The 24,432-nt window shown below is 45.4% G+C and overlaps 1 protein-coding gene across 1 annotated transcript in view; it reads right to left on the bottom strand.

The window, feature by feature from the left end:
• The window catches only part of MED9 (mediator complex subunit 9), a 31,737-nt gene extending 19,816 nt beyond the window's left edge, over positions 1 to 11,921 (bottom strand). The window contains exon 1 of the mRNA XM_089656725.1: positions 11,695 to 11,921. Coding sequence (XP_089512851.1) covers positions 11,695 to 11,891 — 197 coding nt within the window. The 5' untranslated portion in view covers positions 11,892 to 11,921. The remainder of the gene's footprint in view (positions 1 to 11,694) is intronic.
• Positions 11,922 to 24,432: the final 12,511 nt, after the last annotated feature.

The raw sequence follows: 24,432 nt of genomic DNA, 5'->3' as shown, positions 1-24,432 counted from the left end.
GGAAACCAACCAAGAACCGGAAATACATCATCACCCCTCCCCATCCCACCAAGACACAGAACAATGAGATGAAACACATGGCAAAGGACATTGACCCAACCCCCACACCAATACACAAACAGTACATCCCATAATAGTTGGCTGGACAGGAAGACACAGCACAATGGGGGGTAGCACATGGCAAACAGACAATGGACAGCCATGTGGCCGACAACAAAGGAACACACACTATACACAAGACTGAGACATTCACATACACACCCTGTACTCCTTAACAGGCACAGGATGCCTTAAACATAATGGGAATTTGGGAAGATGATACAGAGCTCCCCCCACCCCCAAAAGTCACTCCCGTCACAACATACTACTGTATCTGCTTCTACTCTCTGTATTTCTCTGAAACAGTCTGAAATAGTTAATCATTTACCACATTTCAGTGCATTCTGGGCATTTGGGAGGGTCTCCTGTGCTTATCTTTAAAAAAGGATTCTAAATGCAAAAGCATATAAACGCGCATAAACGCATTATGCAAATGCAGCTAAACAGATGTTTTTTAACCTACGTTTTTCAGCAGTTTCCATTGTTCAGAAGTGTCCCGTGTATATGGGCCCTAAGAAGTCTGGGTGATACTACTGCTGCTTTAGGAACTCAATAGGGATTAACATGCATCAATGCTCCTTATAATATGCCCTGCTGACAGGTCCACTTGAAAAAGAAAACAAACTGGCACTCATTTGTCAGTTCTATCAAATAATTGTTGGTAATTTCCTTCAATCTGTTTAGGCACCGGAACAGGAGATTGATTAGGACCCGTGTACATAAAGCGATAATCAATAAGAGGTACTTATTAGGCAGTTCTGACGAGGGCCCTTGTACTATGGATGGCTCTGACTCATTGTAGGAAAAAATAAAATAAAAAATAAAAAAGGAAGAAAGAAGGTCACACTACACTACTTATGCCACATAAAAACGGCCAAATCCGCTTATCGAGTTTCCTCTATATACCAGGGAGTGAGGAGCCAGAGAGTCTGAAGAGATATCATAAAAAGGCTTCAATAAATATCAGAGCTCAAACAGGGCATGCGCCATCAATACTGATCTTCATTGATGAATGCCTGGAGCAAAAAAGGAAAAAAAAAAAAAAAGACCCCTCTTATAGCTCGTTAACACTAGCAGTTGCAGACGTCTAAAACCCAGCAGTTGAGCCACCGTTTTACAGCCCCCAATCACTAACCTTTTAGCTGCAGAGGCAGTGGCTGGGGGTGTATACATGCCACGATAGGAATTATACCCAGTTGCACCTGGGGGCTTGGCACCTGCCAAACCCAACCTATTCAAGTGGATGGGGTCTCTCTGCAAGTGTTTTCTGCGCTAGGGGTCAATGGATTACAGCAGGTGCCTTCTTACCACCTGTCAAATGTTCTCTGAAGAGCAATCTGAATGCAGATTGCCTTTCAGATACCAAAGTTAGTGTGATCAAGCCCTTACCCCTTAGACAACTGTCACTCATTCGAAGATTTCTTGTTCTGGTGATCAGGGGTGTATTTACCACAAGGCAAACAAGGCATTTGCCTAGGGCAGCACTGCCCTCTAGAAGAAGGGACATATGCAGCATGGGCACCAGGTGGGATCTGAGAGAGGCTGCAGGCTGCTTGATGGTGTATTCGGCGGTGCCCAACTGTCGTTCCTGGGGATGTCCAGAACTGTAAAGATGAATGTCTTTCTCTCTGTCACCGGGGAGGGGGGGGATGATAGGACAGGGCTGTTGGTCACTGCCAGGCTCTACACGGGAGGGAGGGGGGGGGCTCTGGTGTTGGTTGGTGTAAGGCTCTCTACGCCGGGGAGGGGGGTCTGATTTTTGTGTTGCCTAGGGCAGCAAAAAACCTCAATACACCGCTGCTGGTGACAAATGAAACATTTTGATCCTAGTGGCAATGGTCACCAAAACAGCCATTCAACCATTCCCCATTCAAGTCTCAGAAATGGTCTTCAACTAAGCTCCCTCCTCCACCCCCTAGAAGGCACCAAAAAATGTCAAGAAGTATTAATGTTCTTCTGGAGCCATTAGAAGTGCTGACAAAATACCTGGACAGAAATCAGGCACCACGAGATATAGGCGGGTGGTGGGGGAGTTGGGCATGCCTCCCAATCCAATAGCCCATATGTTCTCTATGAGGGCCTCAGGGCTGCCAGGAGGGCACTGGTCATAAATGCTCATCTGGCAACTTATGGTGACTATTTTCTAGGGAATGTTAAGTTTAAGAATACTACAGAAACCTCATAAGACACATAAGTCAATAATCCCATTTTTCACCAAGGTTTTAGCTGCACTCATGTATTGAACTGCATTAAGATTACTGAAGCGGAATTACTGGTTGCAGATGGTTGTGGACTTTCCAAAAAAAAAACAAAAAACACAAAAACATGAAAAAAAAAAAAAAAGACAATCTGGCATCCAACTTCTTCCAGTCCATTGTCCTGGTGCTTCCAGATAGACCCGCTGGCTGTATATTAGCTGTAGTCTACATATTTTTCCCATCGCTGGAACAGAAAATATTGACAATAAAGAGACCAAAACAGCAATCCAGGAACCGCTCTTCCAGACGAGGGGACTAATTGCACAATAGACATTGGTTAACAATATTAACTCATTGAATCTGTGAAGTGGAAGAGTAAATACTAATATAAAATTGGGAAAGCAGAGGTGTTTGTATTTAAGCCATCTGTGACAATCTATACTCTTGAGCTAGGTGGGTGCAAGCACAATAATGAAAGCTGTCACCCATACACCAACAAGAAAGCCATTTTGTGTGGAGCAAACACCCTCCCAGTACTCATTCTATCAAATGAGGCAAACACTCAGCACCCAGTATGCTACAATGGTTGGCTAGAGTTCATAACAAACCAGCGATAGATACAGGAAAGAAAATCAAAATCCATGTTGATGGGGGAACCTCACCCTTGGAGCCATTGTGTTGTCCCGCCAGGAGAACACAGTGATTTGCCGCTAGGAATAATCGCAAGTAAAATCCAGCAGGCTGGTTGTACCAAAGTCGTACAACAATTGAATTGGGTACAATCAGCCTGCTTGTAGATTGTTCGAGTCTCGGCGGGTCCCTGTTGAACCGGCTGGGATTCAAACCATCTATGGCCAGCTTTAAAGCATGCGTTCTCAACTAGAATTCCTCTGAAGGTTGTTAGGGGTTCCTAACAACTTGAGTACCACTGTAAGCACTGGGAGAGGGGGCATTTCTCCCCACTGACCACCAACGTAAGGAGCATTCTCCCCACTGACCTCCAACGTAAGGTCCATTCTTCCCACTGACCACCAACGTAAGGTCCATTCTCCCCACTGACCTCCAACGTAAGGTCCATTCTTCCCACTGACCACCAACGTAAGGTCTATTCTCCCCACTGACCTCCAACGTAAGGTCCATTCTTCCCACTGACCACCAACGTAAGGTCCATTCTTCCCACCGACCACCAACGTAAGGTCCATTCTTCCCACCGACCACCAACGTAAGGTCCATTCTTCCCACCAACCACCAACGTAAGGTCCATTCTTCCCACCGACTACCAACGTAAGGTCCATTCTTCCCACCGACCAACGTAAGGTCCATTCTTCCCACCGACCACCAACGTAAGGTCCATTCATCCCACCGACCTCCAACGTAAGGTCCATTCTTCCCACTGATCACCAATGTAAGGGGCATTCTTCCCACTGATCACGAATGTAAGGGACATTCTTCCCACTGACCACCAATGTAAGGGGCATTCTTCCCACTGATCACCAATGTAAGGGACATTCTTCCCACTGACCACCAATGTAAGGGACATTCTTCCCACTGACCACCAATGTAAGGTCCATTCTTCCCACTGGCCACCAATGTAAGGAGCATTCTTCCCACTGACCCCCAATGTAAGGAGCATTCTTCCCACTGATCACCAATGTAAGGAGCATTCTTCCCACTGATCACCAATGTAAGGAGCATTCTTCTCACTGACCCCCAATGTAAAGGACATTCTTCCCACTGACCACCAATGTAAGGGACATTCTTCCCACTGATCACCAATGTAAGGAGCATTCTTCCCACTGATCACCAATGTAAGGAGCATTCTTCCCACTGATCACCAATGTAAGGAGCATTCTTCCCACTGATCACCAATGTAAGGAGCATGCTTCCTAGTGATCACCAATGTAAGGAGCATTCTTCCCACTGATCACCAATGTAAGGAGCATTCTTCCCACTGATCACCAATGTAAGGAGCATTCTTCCCACTGGCATGTCAGAGACCTGTTCAGAGTGGATATGGGCAGTTGCCTGGTACAGGACGCAGAACCAAGCAGAAATCAATGGGGTAGCAGTGTCTGCTTCAGTGATTTCCAGCTTCCAGGGGCATCGGACAGGTATGGTATATATAGTAACATTGGCCAAGCTGGTCCAATGCATCTATGTATAAAATATCCATACCTGGAGTTTTCCTTTAATATTTTTGGGGCTTTACGAGATTTGGGTGAACTTCCTCTTTAAGTCACTTGATTCTATTGATCTCATAGGCTCAATGTACCCTGAAAAATAGCCAACTTGGCCCTGTGTGGGGAAAACTAGTTTCATTTAATGCCAAAATAACAAAATGAACTTTTATATGTTTATTTAAGCCCCGAGAGGCCCAGGGTGAAGTTATTTTTAATTAAACATCACTTAACGATGAACGATAAATGAATTCATCCGTTTTTCTTGGTATCCATTTGATACACAGAATCCAAACTGCAGAACTGGACCAGGATAATATTACATCACATTGTGCAGATCTGTGGGAAACTGGCCAAGCCCAACAGCCGAGGTCCATCTAAATAGGACACGACTATGAGCTGCTCAGCTATAGGTTTGACATTGCATTATAGAAGGTATTATGTAATCATAGTTGCATAGTTAGTCTGGCTGAAAAAAGACAAAAGTCCATCCAGTTGAACCATCAAAAAAATAATAATAATAATCAGCCTAAAGACAAATACTGCATTTAAAGTAAAACTAAAGACAAAACTTTTTTCTCCCATTTCGGATAGCGTAAGGAAGGGTTATCACCTCTGTCAGTTTTTTTTGCCCATCTGTGTCCCACTGGGAAGATTTCCATTCACTGCCTCTCCCATAGGCAAAACAGGAAGTGAGAGGAAATCATTTGTTGTCACCAGAATTAGTGTCCCCATTGGAAAAGATTTTCCCTCTATTCCTGGCCATGGAATAGGAATTGGCAGCCTCGAAACTCCTCTTCTTGGGTCCCCATCGGTGCTCCTGGCTTCTCCTCTCAGCGAGCGCCCCTATGGGAAGATGCTTTCTAGGAGGGGCACTTGTACGATTTTTGCTCCCCGCATCCATAAACATAGACAACTAGACTCGGCCCCGCCCCTACTCCCTCGTCAATGGCTCTAATTGACAGCAGGGGGAGAGAGGAGCTGCAGATGGGCACAGCGCTGGATGGAATGAGGGCTCATATTTACAGTGCCTTTAAAAAGTCTTCATACCCCTTGACATTTTCCACATTTTGTCATGTTACAACCAAAAATATAAATGTATTTTATTGGGATTTTATGTGATAGACCAACACAAAGTGTGAAATGGAAAGAAAATGAGAAATGGTTTTCCAAATTTTTGTACAAATAAATATGTGAAAAGTGTGTCGTGCATTTGTATTCAGCCCCCTCTACTCTGATACCCCTAAATAAAATCTAGTGGAATCAATTGCCTTCACAAGTCACCTAATTAGTAAATAGAGTCCACCTGTGAGTAATTGAACCACTTGCCTTCCTGAGGATTTACCACCCCCCATTCCTGACCAGTCCATTTTTTGCATTACAGCGCTGCGTTACTTTAACTGACAATTGCACGGTTGTGCAACACTGCACCCAAATGAAACGTACGTCCTTTTTTCCCACTAATTGAGCTTTCTTTTGGTGGTATTTGATCACCTGCGTGTTTTTTTATTTTTTGCGCTATAAAAAAAAAGGACCAACAACTGTGAGAAAAAAAAAATATACATTTTTTACTTTTTGCCATTAAACACGTCCAGTACAAAAATTTTAAAAGTCTAATTTCGTCATAAATGTACGCCAAAATGTATTCTGCTCCGTGTCTTTGCTAAAAAAAAATCCCAATACTTGTAAATTAATTGGTTTACGTCAAAGTTAGAGCGTTTACAAATGGCGGTATATATACTGGGATTTTTTTTTTTTACTAGTAATGAATCAGTGACTTCTAGTGGGACTGCGGCGGACATTCTGACACTGGGGAGAACTGACTTGGTGTCACCGACATCCCCAGTGACACCAATACAGTGATCAGTGCTAAAAAAAAAAAAAAAAAAAAAAAAGCACTGACACTGTACTAAACTGGGCAGGAAGGGGTTAACATGAGGAACAATCAGTGGGTTAACTGTGTGCAGGGAGTGTTTTACTAGGGGGCAGAGTGTGTTTTCTTCACTGTAATCACACTGCTGTGGATGGCTGTGTTGTGCAGTGTGCCCGAGCTGACAGGGAGGAGAACTGCTAGTAAACAAAACAGTCCTCCTCCCCGTCGGTGATCATCGGAGTAATTACCAGCCGGGGCCCAGTGATTGACAGCCGAGGCCGTGAATGGCGGCGTGGGTAGGGCTCGCAAACACCCCTGCCCTGGAAATGAAAAATCATGTATATATACACACATGTGATTTTGTACACCAGTGCTGCCCTGTAGCAGTATTTCTGCTATAGGGAAGTCAGGAAGCGGTTAATCTCAGTATAAATACAGCTGTTCTGTGAAGCCCCCAGAGGTTTGTTAGGGAACATTAGTGAACAAACAGCATCATGAAGGCCAAGGAACACACCAGACAGGTCAGGGATAAAGTTGTGGAGAAGTTTAAAGCAAGGTTAGGTTATAAAGAAAAATCTCCCAAGCTCTGACCATCTCATGGAGCACTGTTCAATCCATCATCCAAAAATGGAAAGAGTACGGCACAACTGCCAACCTACCAAGACATGGCCGTCCACATAAACTGACAGGCCGGGCAAGGAAAGCATTCATCAGAGAAGCAGCCGAGGTCCATGGGAACTCTGGAGGAGCTGCAGAGATCCACAGCCCAGGGGGGGGAATCTGTCCACAGGACAACTATTAGTCGTCACTCCACAAATCTGACCTTTATGGAAGAGTGGCAAGAAGGAAGCCATTGTTGGAGGAAAGCCATAAGAAGTCCTGTTTACAGTTTGCGAGAAGCCATGTGGGGGACACAGCAAACATGTGGAAGAAGGGGCTCTGGTCAGAGGAGACCAAAATGGAACTTTCTGGCCTAAAAGCAAAACTCTTTGTGTGGGGGAAAACTAACACTGCACATCACCCTGAACACACCATCCCCACCGTGAAACATGGTGGTGGCAGCATCATGTGGTGGGGATGCTTTTCTTCAGCAGGGACAGGGAAGCTGGTCAGAGTTGATGGGGAGATGAATGGAGCCAAATACAGGGCAATCTTAGAAGAATCTCTGTTAAGAGTCTGCAAAAGACTGGGGCGGAGGTTCACCTTCCAGCAGGACAACAACCCGAAACATACAGCGAGAGCTACAATGGAATGGTTTAGATCAGGGGTCTCCAAACTTCCTAAACAAAGGGCCAGTTTATTGTCCTCCAGATTTTAGGGGGGCTGGACTGTGGCCATTGGAAGTAGAAATTGTCTTGGTGTCAGTGGGAGTTAACAATGCATGTTTGGTATTAGGAGGAGGAATAGTGTCCCATCATTGGTGTCAGTGGGAGGAATAGTGTCCCATCATTGGTATCAGTGGGAGGAATAGTGCCCCATCATTGGTGTCAGTGGGAGGAATAGTGCCTCATCATTGGTATCGGTGGGAGGAATAGTGTCCCATCATTGGTGTCAGTGGGAGGAATAGTGCCCCATCATTGGTGTCAGTGGGAGGAATAGTGTCCCATCATTGGTGTCAGTGGGAGGGAATAGTGCCCCATCATTGGTATCAGTGGAATAGTGCCCCATCATTGGTATACGTGGGAGGAATAGTGTCCCATCATTGGTATACGTGGGAGGAATAGTGCCCCATCATTGGTGTCAGTGGGAGGAATAGTGCCCCAACATTGGTATCAGTGGGAGGAATAGTGCCCCATCATTGGTATCAGTGGGAGGAATAGTGCCCCAACATTGGTATCAGTGGGAGGAATAGTGCCCCAACATTGGTATCAGTGGGAGGAATAGTGCCCCATCATTGGTATCAGTGGGAGGAATAGTGCCCCATCATTGGTATCAGTGGGAGGAATAGTGCCCCATCATTGGTATCAGTGGGAGGAATAGTGCCCCAACATTGGTATCAGTGGGAGGAATAGTGCCCCATCATTGGTATCAGTGGGAGGAATAGTGCCCCATCATTGGTATCAGTGGGAGGAATAGTGCCCCAACATTGGTATCAGTGGGAGGAATAGTGCCCCATCATTGGTATCAGTGGGAGGAATAGTGCCCCATCATTGGTATCAGTGGGAGGAATAGCGCCCCAACATTGGTATCAGTGGGAGGAATAGTGCCCCATCATTGGTATCAGTGGGAGGAATAGTGCCCCAACATTGGTATCAGTGGGAGGAATAGTGCCCCATCATTGGTATCAGTGGGAGGAATAGTGCCCCATCATTGGTATCAGTGGGAGGAATAGTGCCCCATCATTGGTATCAGTGGGAGGAATAGTGCCCCATCATTGGTGTCAGTGGGATGAATAGTCCCCCATCATTGATGTCAGTGGAAGGAATAGTGCCCCATCATTGGTGTCAGTGGGAGTTAACAATGCAGGTTTGGTGTCAGTGGGAGGAATAGTGCCCCATCATTGGTATCAGTGGGAGGAATAGTGCCCCATCATTGGTATCAGTGGAAGGAATAGTGCCCCATCATTGGTATCAGTGGGAGGAATAGTGCCCCATCATTGGTGTCAGTGGGAGGAATAGTGTCCCATCATTATCAGTGGGAGGAATAGTGTCCCATCATTGGTATCAGTGGGAGGAATAGTGTCCCATCATTGGTATCAGTGGGAGGAATAGTGTCCCATCATTGGTATCAGTGGGAGGAATAGTGCCCCATCATTGGTATCAGTGGGAGGAATAGTGCCCCATCATTGGTGTCAGTGGGAGGAATAGTGTCCCATCATTGGTGTCAGTGGGAGGAATAGTGCCCCATCATTGGTATCAGTGGGAGGAATAATGTCCCATCATTGGTATCAGTGGGAGGAATAGTGCCCCATCATTGGTGTCAGTGGGAGGAATAGTGCCCCATCATTGGTGTCAGTGGGAGGAATAGTGCCCCATCATTGGTATCAGTGGGGGGAATAGTGCCCCATCATTGGTGTCAGTGGGAGGAATAGTGCCCCATCATTGGTATCAGTGGGAGGAATAGTGCTCCATCATTGGTGTCAGTGGGAGGAATAGTGCCCCATCATTGGTGTCAGTGGCAGAAATAGTGCCCCATTGCTGATGTCTGTGGGAGGAATACGATCTTATATTGGTGGAAGAAAAGGTCCGGTTAAAGGCAAGCAGGGGGCCACATCCGGAAGTTTGGGGACAACTGGTTTAAATCAAAGCATATCCATGTGTTAGAATGGCCCTGTCAAAGTCCAGACCTAAATCCAACTGATAATCTGTGGCAAGTAGGGATGCACAGAAATTTCAGTGGCTGAAGTGTTTCGGCTGAAAACACCACTTTTGGCCGTTGGTCGAAATGAAAAAAAGCACCGATACAGGTGCCGAAAAAACCAAGCCGCCCGCTGTCACCGCTCGGTAGTTCTCAGTCTTATCTGAGAAACCATCGATCCCGGCGCTGGGCATAGAGATGAGTGAAGGAAAGATGGCCTCCACTCATCTCTATGCCCTTGGAGGACCGGAGCGATATCACTTCCGTTCCGGCCATTTTTTTATTTTCTCTTTAAAGTACTAGATCAATGCTTTTTTTGATCCAATGCTTTACATTGCAGAGGAGAGATGTGAGGTCTCTTATGGGCCCCATATCTCTCCATAAAGAGGACCTGTCACTAATCATTTCTATCACAGGGGATGTATGCATTTCTTGTGATAAAAATAAAAGTGAATCAATTTTTTTTTAAAGGAAGTGCAAAAAAAAAAAAAAAAATAAATAGAATTTTCGGTTTCAGCACCAGAATTTTCATTTTAAATGGTTAGGTAGTGGGGGAGGTGTAATATAGATTTGTATGTAGCTGAGGGAGGTGTATTGTAAGTTAGGGGTTTAGTCTTAACCCCTGACCTACAATACACCTCCCCCAACTACATACAGATCCCATAATACACCTCCAGTACCTACTTACAGTTCACCTCCCCCATATCACCTACAATACACCCCCACCTACTGATCTACATCCCCTAGTAATGACCTACATTAACCTCCCGATCTACAGAACACCCCCACCTAGCGATCTATAATACACCTCCCCATGTACAACACACACACACAAAAAAAATAAAATTTATGGTTTTGGTTGTAACATGAAAAAATGTGGAAAATTTCAAGGGGTATGAAGACTTTCAAGGCACTGTAAGGGCGGGTTCACACTATAGAAACGCAGTCCAGATGCGTTTTCGCATGCGTTTGTGATGCGTTCCAGTGCGTTTTTTATGCATTCCAGTTCCTTTCTTCCTCCCCTCTCTTTCTTCAATTTAAATAGGGACATGTGCTTTCCGGTGCATTTTTGATGCATTTTATCGCATTCCAGTACAGTTCTTTGCAGAAAAAAATGCAACCTGTTCTACTTTTTTTTTCTGCAACCGGAACGCCCTGGAACTGCAGCACTGATGTGAACCATGACATTGACAACCATATTACCTACTTTCTGTGCTTTTGGATGCAGAAAAAAAAAAAAGCAACCAGAGGCGGACTGACCATCTGGAAACTCGGGCACTACCCGAGGGCCCGGGGTCAGTAGGGGGCCCCAAGAGATGCCCCGTGTACCTTTTTCATAGGCTTTTTTGAGTTTGGGCAAGGACACAAGGGCCTCATGATCCCCTATTGCCCGGGGGCCCCATGAGTTGTCAGTCCACCCCTGAAAGCAACTGAAACGCATGGAGTGTGAACCGGCCCTAAAAGGACGTCGCTGGACGTCAAGCAGGATCGCCGATCCTTCCCAATCCCCAGTGTTCAGAACTTTTTAAAGAGACGCCGGGGTAGGCAGGAAGTGGTTACAATATTAGCACTTTCACCTCCCATTCTAATGATAGGTTGCCGTAAAAGAAAACAAAAAAAACCACGCACGTGCGATCGCGGCACAACAATGTGATCGGCACCTTCTTTTTCTGGGCTGGAGATCAGACATGCCTGCGCTGGAAAATGTATCCAAATCGTCTACATGTAACTATAGAAGTGCAAGTAAAATAAATGTAACTAAATGACAACAACGTAACTAAATGACAACAACGTAACTAAATGACAACAACGTAACTAAATGACAACAACGTAACTAAATGATAACAACGTGGGGTAAAAATGTAAACAAAGTAAATAAATCCTCAGCCACACATGAACACACAAGTAGAAAGTACAGAGCAGAGTACTGGTTGGAGGGGCCCCCATCTGCACATCAGGGGCCCCCTTTCCCCTCCATAGTCTCTGCACAGAGCTGTCAATCGTGCGCAAGCGCAGTTACGGCTCCAGCTTATGGCGGACGAGTCCTCACCATTTGATAATGTCGTGCACCAGCGGCAAGAACGTGTAATCTTCCTCCTCCTCTTCGGCGGCTTCCTCCTCCTCTTCTTCCTCCTCGGGCTCATCTCCCGCTCTCACCGGGCCTCCCGTAGCCATGGTTCCCTCAGGCTTTGCCTCACCCCCCCACTCGCCCGAGACTCCGCCGCCACCGGGATGTGCCGCTTTCATGTTGGCGTCACGGATGTGCGACGGCGGCTCTGTGTTGACGTCACTAGTGCGCGCTGCCAGCTGCTGTTGTGTTGGTGAGGCAGGGATGCGTGGGATCAGTGTTGCCATGGAGACAAAGCCGTGGCCTGCAATGATATAAAAATTTTATTAATAAAAAAATGATTAAAATATTTAATGGAGTTGTGTGATCTGAGGTGGGAAGGACAAAGACTTTACGGCTCCCCGATCGCCTGAGCGTTCTGTGAACACGTGAAAAACGCCTGTCGCTCTTCCGTGCAATTAATTGTTAACCTCCCTAGCGGTATGATTATTTCAGATTTTTGGTGCTGAAAGCGGTACATTTTTTTTCATGGAAATACGTAGTTTTTTTATTGTAGGCCTGTAATTTAGGAATAACTCACTGAAATCTGTCCGAACAAGAGTCTAGTAAACAGTCTAGAATAAAATTTGAAAAAACGAAATCATAAATTATAATTTAATAAATAATCATAAAAAATAATAATATAATAATAAATGTAATTCAATAATATAATCAAACCAAAAACACTGAAATGTGAAATATAGCGCCAAGTTCGCACATCACTGAGCAAAGTCGCAGAATCGTTTTCAGTGTCTGATGATGAATTTCCCCCCACGAATCATTATCACTCAATTCTGCAAGTGGTTGTGATTTACTATCGCTGTTCTCTAGCTGGTCTAAAACCGATTTTGACCTAAAGGGACACTTTTTGGACGCCATGGACGTTTCTCAGTTTCCAGGCAGAAAGGACAGTCAAAATGCAGGCAGGGCGCAGGACAAAGCACTCGGGACAAAATGTATGTGAAATGGTTTGAAATAGCAATGTTTTACTATGTAATAATCGTTTTAAAAAAAATCATTTTTTAATATTTTCAAATTTGCCGCCGTTTCCGGCGCCCATACGTCCCGATGTCACATGGACCGGAACACTGAAGCCGGATGCCAGGATCGGCCGGGGACGCTGCAGGGGACGCATCGCGGGAGCGAAGGACAAGGTAAGCGCTGTAGGGAATCCCTGAGCAACGCTGCATGGTAAGCCCGAGTGTAGCTCGGGGTTACCGCATTTGGTACTGAAACTTTACCCCGAGCTACACTCGGGAATACCACCAGGGAGGTTAATGGCATGTAAACGAGGCAGGCCGATGTGCGTTGCAATGTTAGATGAATATGCACTTAAAAACGCCAAACAATAATAAAAAAGTATTCCCTGAAGCCTCTCTGGCGCATTTGTCGAATGTAGGGTAGTCCACTGAAATGAATGGTCTGCCCCTATACATGTCAAGCAAAAACGCACAAAAAAATCAAGTTCATGAGACGCTAGATGGGAACCTAGCCCTTATACTTGCGGTGCGCTAAAAACTAATTGGCCATCTTAAGCTGCAAAGACAGTTGGACAGGAGGTACGCATTACAAACAAATGCCAACCACCCCGACCACTAACTGGCCTTTGCAGCAAAAAGCGCATGGAAGGGCGACGCATGTCAAAAAGCTACAAAGAAAATTCCCAGTTCACTTACCAGCCAGCCTGCAACAAATGGAATTACCCTGTCTAACAGTTTGCATTAAAACAAGGGGTTTCGTTTGCACAAATTTGCAAATTTACAGTCATGGCACCCCTACATTTCTGTTAGATAATGCACCACTTTGCCCAGAAAATTGTCACAATTACAAATGTTTCCGGCATTCTCCTGTTTATTTCTTTTGTTTGTATTGGTAGGACACAAAAATAGTGCTGAAACAAAAAGCCAAATCTGATACATTCCATGCAAAACCCCAAAAATGGACTGGACAAAATCATTGGCACACTCCATGTAATATTTGGTAGCGTGCCCCTTGGAGAAAATAACCAAAATCAATGGCTTCCTGTAACCATCAATGAGTTTCTTCCACCTCTATATTGAAATTTTGGAGCGCTCTTCTTTCGCCAACTGCTCCAGGTCTCTCAGATTGGAAGGGTTCCTTTTACCATCTGCTGTTTTGAGATCTTTCCGCAGGAGCTCTATGGGATGGAGATATGGACTCATTGCTGGCCAGTTCACTCCTCTCCAGCACTTTGTCTGAAACCATTTCTGGGGGCTTTGTGACGTGTGCTTTGGGTCATTGTCCTGCTGGAAGACCCATGACCTCTGACGGAGACCCAACGTTCTGACACTGGGCCCTACATTGCACCCCAGAATTCTTTAGTACTCTTCAGATTCCATATTGTCATGCACACGGTCAACACATCCAGTGCCTGATGAAAAAAGTGGAGAAACAAAAAGCCAAATCTGACACATTCCATGCAAAACCCCAAATATGGACTGGACAAAATCATTGGCACCATCAATGTAATATTTGTTAGCACTGCCCTTGGAGAAAATATCCAAAATCAATGGCTTCCTGTAACCATCAATGAGTTTCTTCCACCTCTCTATTGAAATTTTGGAGCACTCTTCTTTCACCAACTGCTCCAGGTCTCCCAGATTGGAAGGGTTCCTTTTACCATCTGCTGTTTTGAGATCTTTCCGCAGGAGCTCTATGGGATTGAGATCTGGACTCATTGCTGGCCAGTTCAGTCCTCTCCAGAGCTTTGTCTGAAACCATTTCTGGGGGCTTTTTGAAGTGTTCTTTGGGTCGTTGTCCTGCTGGAAGACCCATGACCTCTGACGGAGACCCAACGTTCTGACACTGGGCCCTACATTTCACCCCAGAATTCTTTGGTAGTCTTCAGATTCCATATTGTCATGCACACAGTCAAGACATCCAGTGCCTGCAGGGGCGGACTGACCATTTGAGCACTCGGGCACTGCCCAAGGGCCCGGGGTCAGTAGGGGGGGCCCATGAAATGCCCCTGGTACCTTTTTTTATAGGCTTTTTTGAGTGTGGGCAAGGACACAGGGGCCCCATGATCCCCTATTGCCCGGGGGCCCCATGAGTTTTCAGTCCGCCCCTGAGTGCCTGAAGAAAAAAGTGGAGAAACAAAATGCCAAATGACACATTCCAAGCAAAACTCTAAAAACCTGTCCTTTATTTGGAGTCCTGTCCCTCTGTCCTTCCAAGCTGTCCCTCTGTCAGGTCCTAACTTCCTGAGATGAGAAAAGAGGATCACTTTTTAGAACTCATTCAGCCCGGGTTCACACTGATGCGGTGCGGCACATCGCATGTAATTCACATAGGAACCGCATCGCATTTCTGTGCAAATCACATGCGATTTCTGTGCAGTGCAATTTGAGCCATACATTTTGTATGGCTCAAAACGCAACGCATCCACTTCAAAAAAATGCAGGATTTTTTGTCCAGACCAGAATCGGATTGCATGGGTTTTCACACACATGTGATCCGATTCTGCACATTGTACCGCGTTTTGCGAACTGATTTTGGGGTGTCGTTAACTTAAAATACACACTCGCAGCGGTTCATATGAACGGGGTGCGATTATGATGCGGTGCGGAAATCACACCATGAAAAATAGATACATTGTCCATGACAAATTGATAATGTGGACCACCTAATAGAATTTATACATGGACCATGAAGAATTAATATATGGATCATGAACAATGGATACGTTGTCCATTAAGAATTTATATGTGGACTATAAAGAATTAATATGTGAACCATTAAGAACTGATATGTAAACCATGTAGAATTGATGTTACCAATGAAGAATTGATATGTGGACCACGAAGTATTGATACATAGTCCATGAAAAGTTGATATATGGACTATGAAGAATTGATATGTGAACCAAGATCAATTGATATGTGGACCATGAAGGAATATGTGAACCTTGGAGAATTGATAAATGGCCGATAAAGAATTGATATGCTGACCATAGAGAATTGATATGTGGACTTTGAAGAATGGATATGTTGTCCATGAAGAATTGATCTGTGGACCATGAAGAACTAATACATGGACAATGAAGAATTGATACATGGACCATGAAATATCGATACATGAACCATTAAGAACTGAAACATGGATCATAGAGAACTGATATGTGGACCATGCAGAACTGATACATGAACAATGAAGAACTGATACATAGACCATGGAGTATTGCTACGTGGAATATAAAGTACTGAAGAACTGATACAAGGACAATAAAGAATTGATACGTGGACCATGAAGAATGAATACATGGACCATGAATTATTGATACACGGACCATGAAGTTTTGATACATGGACAATGAAGAATTGATACACAAAAAAAAATGGTTGAACCCACAATTATTTATTATTCACTATTATTATTAACTAATAATAATTCAGAAAAATAAAAAAATGTAAAAACAATCATATTAATAATATAGGGGTTGGATGTACAGTTTCCTGCAGTATTAGGCCCCTTTCACAAGAGCAGTTAGATTTCAGCATTTAGCTGTGGTTAGAGGAACCGCTGCTAAATGCAGACAATGCATCCCTATGGCTCCATTCACACACTGTGTTAGCAACGTTTTCATAACATACGGTTTTATGCATTTAGGAAAAATGAAGTTGACAATGTCTAGGAGCGATGTGCCGCAGCTATCTGTACATAAACGCAGTTAATCGCAGTACAAAGAAAAAATAAGTAAACAGTAGCTATAGAAAAGGCAAGAATTTACTACCGCAGCTAAACGCAGCCGCATGTAATTGCAGATAAACGCAGTGTACAAACGCAAGTGATCTCTGTGCCAGGAGTGTTAGAATTTCAAATAAAAACACATGCATTTACAAACGGCAGAACAACCGCCCTTGTGAAAGAGGCCCTACACTTCTGGTAATCAAATATTATATTTCTTTTAGCTGTTTATACATCAGACCAAGAAGAGGGACAAATGTGAAGAAAAGAGGGACATAAAGATGCCTGTTCCTGCCAGCAGTAGCAATATGAGTACTAAGCAGAGATGTCAGGGCTTCTATTCAGACTGAGACTAGACACTTCCAGAGGGTCCCATGGCCCATCTGCGCACCTGTGGAATCTTCTTTGATCCCCCCTTCTTCTATTGTCCCCAATCCATTTCCTAATAGAACAGAGCCTTGGGGGTAAGCTGCACATGATCAGTTAGGTGTGTATTCCTTTTTTTTTTGGGAGAGTGCATGTGATTAGCACAGGGCCAGTCAGCGCTGACCAGACAGAGGGTCAGGGCTCCTGCAGCCTCATAGGACAATCAGGGGAGAATGAAAACTCCTCCTACAAGCTTTAACCAGTGCTTTGCTGGGCAATGATAGAAGTCACATGTCTGCTATGTACTGCTGATGAGAAAAGGTATTTAGAAGTTTATATTTACTAAAATAATTGCATTTCCATATCTTGTGTACTGTGGGAAACCAGATATAGTGAATGCAGGGTCTGGGAGACCAGATATAGTGAATGCAGGGTCCAGGCAGAACAGATATAGTGAATACAGGGTCCGGGGAGAGTGGATATAGTGAATGCAGGGTTCAGGGAGATCAGATATAGTGAATACAGGGTCCGGGGAGAGCGGATATAGTGAATGCAGGGTCTGGGAGACCAGATATAGAGAATGCAGGGTCCGGGGAGACCAGATATAGTGAATACAGGGTCCGGGGAGAGCTGATATAGTGAATGCAGGGTCCGGGGAGAGCAGATATAGTGAATGCAGGGCCCGGGGAGAGCGGATATAGTGAATTCAGGGTCTGGGAGACCAGATATAGAGAATGAAGGGTCCGGGGAGACCAGATATAGTGAATACAGGGTCCGGGGAGAGCAGATATAGTGAATGCAGGGTCCGGGGAGAGCAGATATAGTGAATGCAGGGTCCGGGGAGAGCAGATATAGTGAATGCAGGGCCCAGGGAGACCAGATATAGTGAATGCAGGGTCCGGGGAGTGCGGATATAGTGAATGCAGGTTCCTTAGAGACCAGATATAGTGAATACAGGGTCCGGGGAGAGCAGATATAGTGAATGCAGGGTCCAGGGAGAGCAGATATAGTGAATGCAGGGCCCAGGGAGACCAGATATAGTGAATGCAGGGTCCGGGGAGTGCGGATATAGTGAATGCAGGTTCCTGGGAGACCAGATATAGTGAATGCAGATTCCGGGGAGATCAGATATAGTGAATTCAGGGTCCGGGGAGATCAGATCTAGTGAATGCAGGGTCCGGGGACACCAGATTTAGTGAATGCAGGGTCCAGGGAGACCAGATATAGTGAATGCAGGGCCAGGGGAGACCAGATATAGTGAATGCAGGGTCCGGGGAGACCAGATATAGTGAATGCAGGGTCCGGGGAGACCGGATATAGTGAACGCAGGGTCTGGGGAGACCGGATATAGTGAATGCAGAGCCGGGGAGAGAGGATATAGTGAATGCAGGATCCGGGGAGACCAGATATAGTGATTGCAGGGTCCGGGGAGACCGGATATAGTGAATGCAGGGTCCGGGGAGACCGGATATAGTGAATGCAGGGTCCGGGGAGACCAGATATAGTGAATACAGGGTCCAGGGAGAGCGGATATAGTGAATGCAGGGTCCGGGGAGACCGGATATAGTGAATGCAGGGTCCGGAGAGACCAGATATAGTGAATGCGGGGTCCGGGGAGACCAGATATAGTGAATGCAGGGTCCTGGGAGACCGCATATAGTGAATACAGGGTCCAGGGAGAGCGGATATAGTGAATGCAGGATCCAGGGAGAGCGGATATAGTGAATGCAGGGTCCGGGGAGAGCGGATATAGTGAATGCAGGGTCCGGGGAGATCAGATATAGTGAATGCAGGGTCCGGGGAGAGCGGATATAGTGAATGCAGGGTCCGGGGAGACCGGATACAGTGAATGCAGGGTGCGGGGTTTAGTAACACTTTAACTGAATTTTTTTATGATGTGAAAATGAAAAAACGCCATTCTTATGTTCCTTGCAAACTATTACTTTTTTCTAGCACGACAGGTGCTCTTAAATCTGCAGGGTCAGGTCTCAACTTCAAAGATCTTACGTTTTTAAGCATTTTTTTCTCCAGCATATTTGAAAAACAAACGATAATCAGTAGTCTCTTTGTTTGTCTGATATTTGACATTCTGGTGTAATTCAGATTCAGACCCCCGGGTCACCATCTCCTGAGAACTCAATGTACATTTGTACGCAACCTGTAATTAGAAGCGGCAGTAAAAGGATATTGTCTGCGGCACTGAAAGGCCTTCTCACCGAGGCTTCTGTTCCGCGTCTTGTACAGGAGCGTGGTTTGTTTGCACACAAGACAGAGAACTCGCTGATCTCCTCCTGTATTATCCCTACCTGCTTATTTCACGGCATTTTCCTACAAATTACACCTTTTGTAGCTTTGAGTTCCATCGGGAATGCGGTCAAAGAGGAAACTGTTAATTCGAAGAGGAAATGATTGTAAGCAATTAGACCCGGGACAAGGAGGCATTGAGAATGGCCGTCCACACTCAAAAATAGCCATCTTAAAGGGACAGTAAAAAATGAAATATGGAGTCACCCAGAAAGAAAATTATTTTCATTGATAATATGTTTATTGATTTGAAATAAATATGAGTAAGATACAGAATGGTCGAGTTGCAGTAAGGTATGATGGATAGCCAATACTGGAAAACAGTGGTCACATATTGTAAATTATGGAAAGTAGAAAAATTGCCATAGTCCAAATTTTGAAAAAAATTGTTGATGTGAATGGGAAGAAGAGTGCTTCATGGTTGGCATCACTGGGAGGAAAAGTGCCCCATCGTTGGTGTTAATGGGAAGAATAGTGCCTCATTGTTGGCATCAGTGGAAGGAATAGTACCCCAGTGTTGGTGTCAGTGGAAGAAATAGTACCCTATTGTTGGTGTCAGTGGAAGAAATAGTGCCCCATCATTGATGCCAGTGGAAGGAATAGTGCCCCATCTGTTAGTGGTGGGCATGTGCCCCATGGTTAGTGTCAGTGGAAGGAATAGTGCCCCATCACCAGTATCAGTGGAAGGAATAGTGCCCCATCACCAGTATCAGTGGAAGGAATAGTGCCCCATAGTTGGTGTCAGTGTAAGGAATAGAGCCCCATTGTTGCTTCAGTAGGAGGACGAGTGCCCCATATTATATGTCAGTGGGAGGAATAGTGCCCCATCATTGGTGTCAGTGGAAAGAATAATATCCCATCATTGGTGTCAATGAAAAGAATAGTATCCTTGTGTTGGTGTCAGTGGAACGAATAGTGCACCTATTATTGGTGTCCATAGCAGGGGTGGACTGACCATTTGGAAACTCGGGCACTGCCCGAGGGCCCGGGGTCAGTAGGGGGCCCCATGAGATGCCCCCGGTACCTTTTTCATAGGCTTTTTTGAGTTTGGGCAAGGACACAAGGGCCCCATGATCCCCTATTGCCCGGGGGCCCCATGAGTTGTCAGTCCGCCCCTGGTACATAGGAAGAATAGTGCCCCACGGTTGGTGTCAGTGTGACGAATAGTGCCCCATCTTTGGTGTCAGTAGGAGGAATGGTGTTCCATTGGTTATATTAGTGGTTAGAATTATACCCCATTGTTGGTACCAGTGGGGGAAATAGTGTTTAATCATTCATATCAGTAGGAATCATACGCCATTGTTGGTGTCAATGGAAGAAATGGTGCCTCATCATTGGGGTTAGTTAGAGGAATACATCATATCAGTGAGAGGAATAGTGCCCCATCGTTGATGTCAGTGGAAGGAATAGTTCCCCAACACTGATGTCAGTGGTAGAAATGTGCCCCATGGTTGATGTCATGGAAGGAATAGTGCTCCATTTTTAGTGTCAGTGTGAGGAATAGTTCCCCATTGTTGGTGTCAGTAGGAGGAAGAATACCCCATAATTGGTGTCAGTGGAAAGAATAATATCCCATCTTTGGTGTTAATGAGAATAATAGTTTCCCATTGTTGGTGTCAGTGGAAGGAATAATGCACCAATGATTGGTGTCCATGGGAAAAATAGTGCTCCATGGTTGGTGTCAGTGGGAGGAATAGTGCCCCATCTTTGGTGTCAGTGGAAAGAATATTATCCCATTATTGGTTTCAGTGCGAAGAATAGTGTTCCATTGTTGGTGTCAGTGGAAGGAATAGTGCACCTTCAATTGGTGTCCATGTTTGGTGTCAGTGGAAGGAATAGTGCTCCATCTTTGGTATCAATAGGAGGAATAGCATTCAATCATTCATATCAGTAGGAGGAATCATACCCCATTGTTGGTGTCAATGGAAGAAATGGTGCCTCCTCATTGATGTTAGAGGAATACATTAAATCAGTGAGAGGAATAGTACCCAAGGGCTGAATGAATGCAAGCAAAGGGCCGCATTTGGCCCATGGGCTGTAATTTGTAAACCACTGCTCTGGATCAGCTGTGGGTATAGGATTCTGTATCTGGAGTTTTTCTATTTATCTATTCTTATCTATTCTATTTATTTTTTGTATTGGCTGAACTAAATGGACTTTTTGTCTTTTTTTTCAACCTGACTAACTAGCTAACTAGTCTTTCCATTTACAGATCCTTGTGGCTGGATCCGTGAGCGGATAACATGGTTGTGTGGATAGAGCCACGCACAGCAGCACCAAATTTAAAAAACAGAACACTACAGGAAGAGGCACCCTGAAATTCGGGTGAGTGGGTTGGGGGGGAGGGGGCAGTTTGAAGGAGGGGGGTTGAGGAATGTGACCATTTGTCATGGTCCACCCTAAATTTGGGTAAAGATAAACCTGGTCCCAAAGGTGAACTAAACCATTAAATCTAAAGACCCTAGGTAAAGGCTAAAATTCATATCCAAAGGTTTGGTCACAGCGGGGGTGGGCAGATCACAAGAGAATATGCATCATGTCAAAGAGTTCTTTCAAATGTCTTTTTACTGACATCTAGCTGCTTGTCCGGAGTCTTCCCTTAATCTGGCGCTGCCTAGTTGCACGACTCCGGTAAATTAAAGTGACGTGGAAAAGATGCACAGATGGAAGCAGCTCTGTAGTGACTCCCATGAGGATCCGCCTCAATGGTTTGATATTCATGAGTACGCAATTAAAAGCGCGCACGGTGCACATCTTGTGCTCAGGACGCAGAAACACTTGTCATCAATTACTTGCTTCTAATTTCTTGTCCGTCAATTCACCCCAGACCATCACCTCCATCATGTCCCCTTGTACATCTATAAACAGGGAATGCTATTTTCGTGGTCTCTGCTGTCCTCTGATTCGTCACCTTGTTAAACTAAAGAGATCCAATTCCTTCCTCATGCTATTTTTAGATCATTGATTCCATCTTGTACACAAGACATCCACTCAATTCAATTTGCCCTCTTTAAGTCAGCTTTATTGCTTTTTTTTTTTTTTTTGCGTACGCGTATTAAGGGTTTTTAACATTCAGTGACATGTGGCAAGGGGCTGAAGCTGGACCGGTGACATAAAAGGTCCCCTAAAAGAATTAAATTATTATAGACAGATGTACAAAAAGCTGGGATTTAAATAGACTATTGATGTGGACTGAGCTATTTATATTACCAACATTTGTGATCTAGTTAGTGACATAGTTGCCTTCATCTTACAGTAAACACCAGGGCCAGGGGCATGCCAGGCTCAGTTATGATGCTTCCATTAAACCGGATTATAAATACGTTTTACAGATGTTTTTTCTTTAAGGAAAGCTATATGACATGTACATGGGGCAGACATTTTTTTTAAGAGTAGAAAATTGTTCATTAAAAACACAAATATAACTTGTCACCTTATCCACCCAACAAATATATTTTCACAGTAAAAGTTTTTATTATGGTTTTCAAAATGTGCAAATAAGTACAAAAGGTAACACATGGTGACATGCAAACAGCAGTCGGTATCTTGGCATCTCAAAGGAACCATGACATGACATACAGTAATACAGGTGCAGGTCATGGGGCAGACATACTCTTACCTATGTAGGATGTGCTTTTAACATTCGCTTTCTGAGCTGGAAGATCATTGGCCATGGTTTACAGTCCACAACTCCATCACACATAGCATTGCTCTACCATATGGCCCCCTTTACACTAACCTTCCCTTTAACCCCAACACTTGCAATCGCTGTAACTATAACACTAACCCTCATGCCAACCCTCTCTGTAACACCAACCCCAACACTAGCCCTCCCTCTAACCCTAACACTAGCCCTCCCTCTAACCCTAACACTAGCCCACCCTCTAACCCTAACATTAACCATCCCTATAACCCTAACACTAACCATCCCTATAACCTTAGCAATGATCCTCCCTGTAACCCTAACACCAACCCTCCATGTAACCCTAATACTAATCATTCCTATAACCCTAACACTAACCATCCCTATAACTAGAGATGAGCGAAGAAATGAAAAATTCGATTCGACTGATTCGGCGAATTCGTGGACAATATTCGATTCGAGTCGAATAAATTCGCTGTGAATTTAACTTAAAAAAGGGTGTTTCTAGGCTTCAGAGAGACTTAATATTAGTGCAGAACACTGTACCTTTAATTTAAATGCCCTTGGAGTCTGCTGGGGAAGAGAAATAATACTGTCAGTCAGTATGACATGCAGATGAGTGCCGTCGATCTTAGAATCACCGCACACTTCACTCATTTGGGCAGTCACGGGGCCAAAACCAGAGTGTGGAGCCACAGTGTGGCGGTGGAGGCAGCAGCAATGGGAGGCCATACAGCACCCTATGACAAAAATGGAAACCACCAGCAGTGTGAGGAGACCTGAAAGTGGCACATGGCAGAGTGTGGCGATAGAGACAGCAGCAATGGGAGGCCGTACAGGGACCCATGACACACTCTGGACCTGGCAGCAGCATGAGGAGGCGGTACAGGGGCCCATGACAGATTACGGGCCTGGCAGCAGCATGAGGAGTCGGTACAGGGGCCCATGGCAGATTACGGGCCTGGCAGCAGCAATGGGAGGCCGTACAGGGACCCATGACACACTCTGGACCTGGCAGCAGCATGGGGAGGCGGTACAGGGGCCCATGACAGATTACGGGCCTGGCAGCAGCATGAGGAGTCGGTACGGGGGCCCATGACACACTCTGGACCTGGCAGCAGCATGAGGAGGCGGTACAGGGGCGCATGACAGATTACGAGCCTGGCAGCAGCAACTTGGACAGGAGGACGTTCAGCTTCTGCACCGTCGGGTGCGTGCTCGCAAACTGTTGTCTCTTGGAAACGGATTCCAAGAAAGACTGCTGACGGAATCCGTGAAGAGGAGTAGCAGGAGAAGGAGCATCTGAACGAGCGGAATATGCCAACAAGCGACAACAGTGGCCCATGACAGATTACGGGCCTGGCAGCAGCATGAGGAGTCGGTACGGGGGCCCATGGCAGATTACGGGCCTGGCAGCAGCTATGGGAGGCCCGTAATCTGCCAGCACCCTATGACAAAAAATGGAACCCACCAGCAGTGTGAGGAGACCTGAAAGTGGCACATGGCAGAGTGTGGCGATGGAGACAGCAGCAATGGGAGGCCGTACAGGGACCCATGAGAGACTCTGGACCTGGCAGCAGCATGAGGAGGCGGTATAGGGGCCCATGGCAGATTAGGGGCCTGGCAGCAGCTATGGGAGGCCCGTAATCTGCCAGCACCCT

This window comes from Staurois parvus, unplaced genomic scaffold (genome assembly GCF_062004578.1).
Source record: "Staurois parvus isolate SC_StPar_1 unplaced genomic scaffold, SC_StPar_1.0 ptg000931l, whole genome shotgun sequence".
Taxonomy (NCBI): Eukaryota; Metazoa; Chordata; class Amphibia; order Anura; family Ranidae; genus Staurois; species Staurois parvus.
This window is presented reverse-complemented; position numbering and strand designations above follow the sequence as displayed.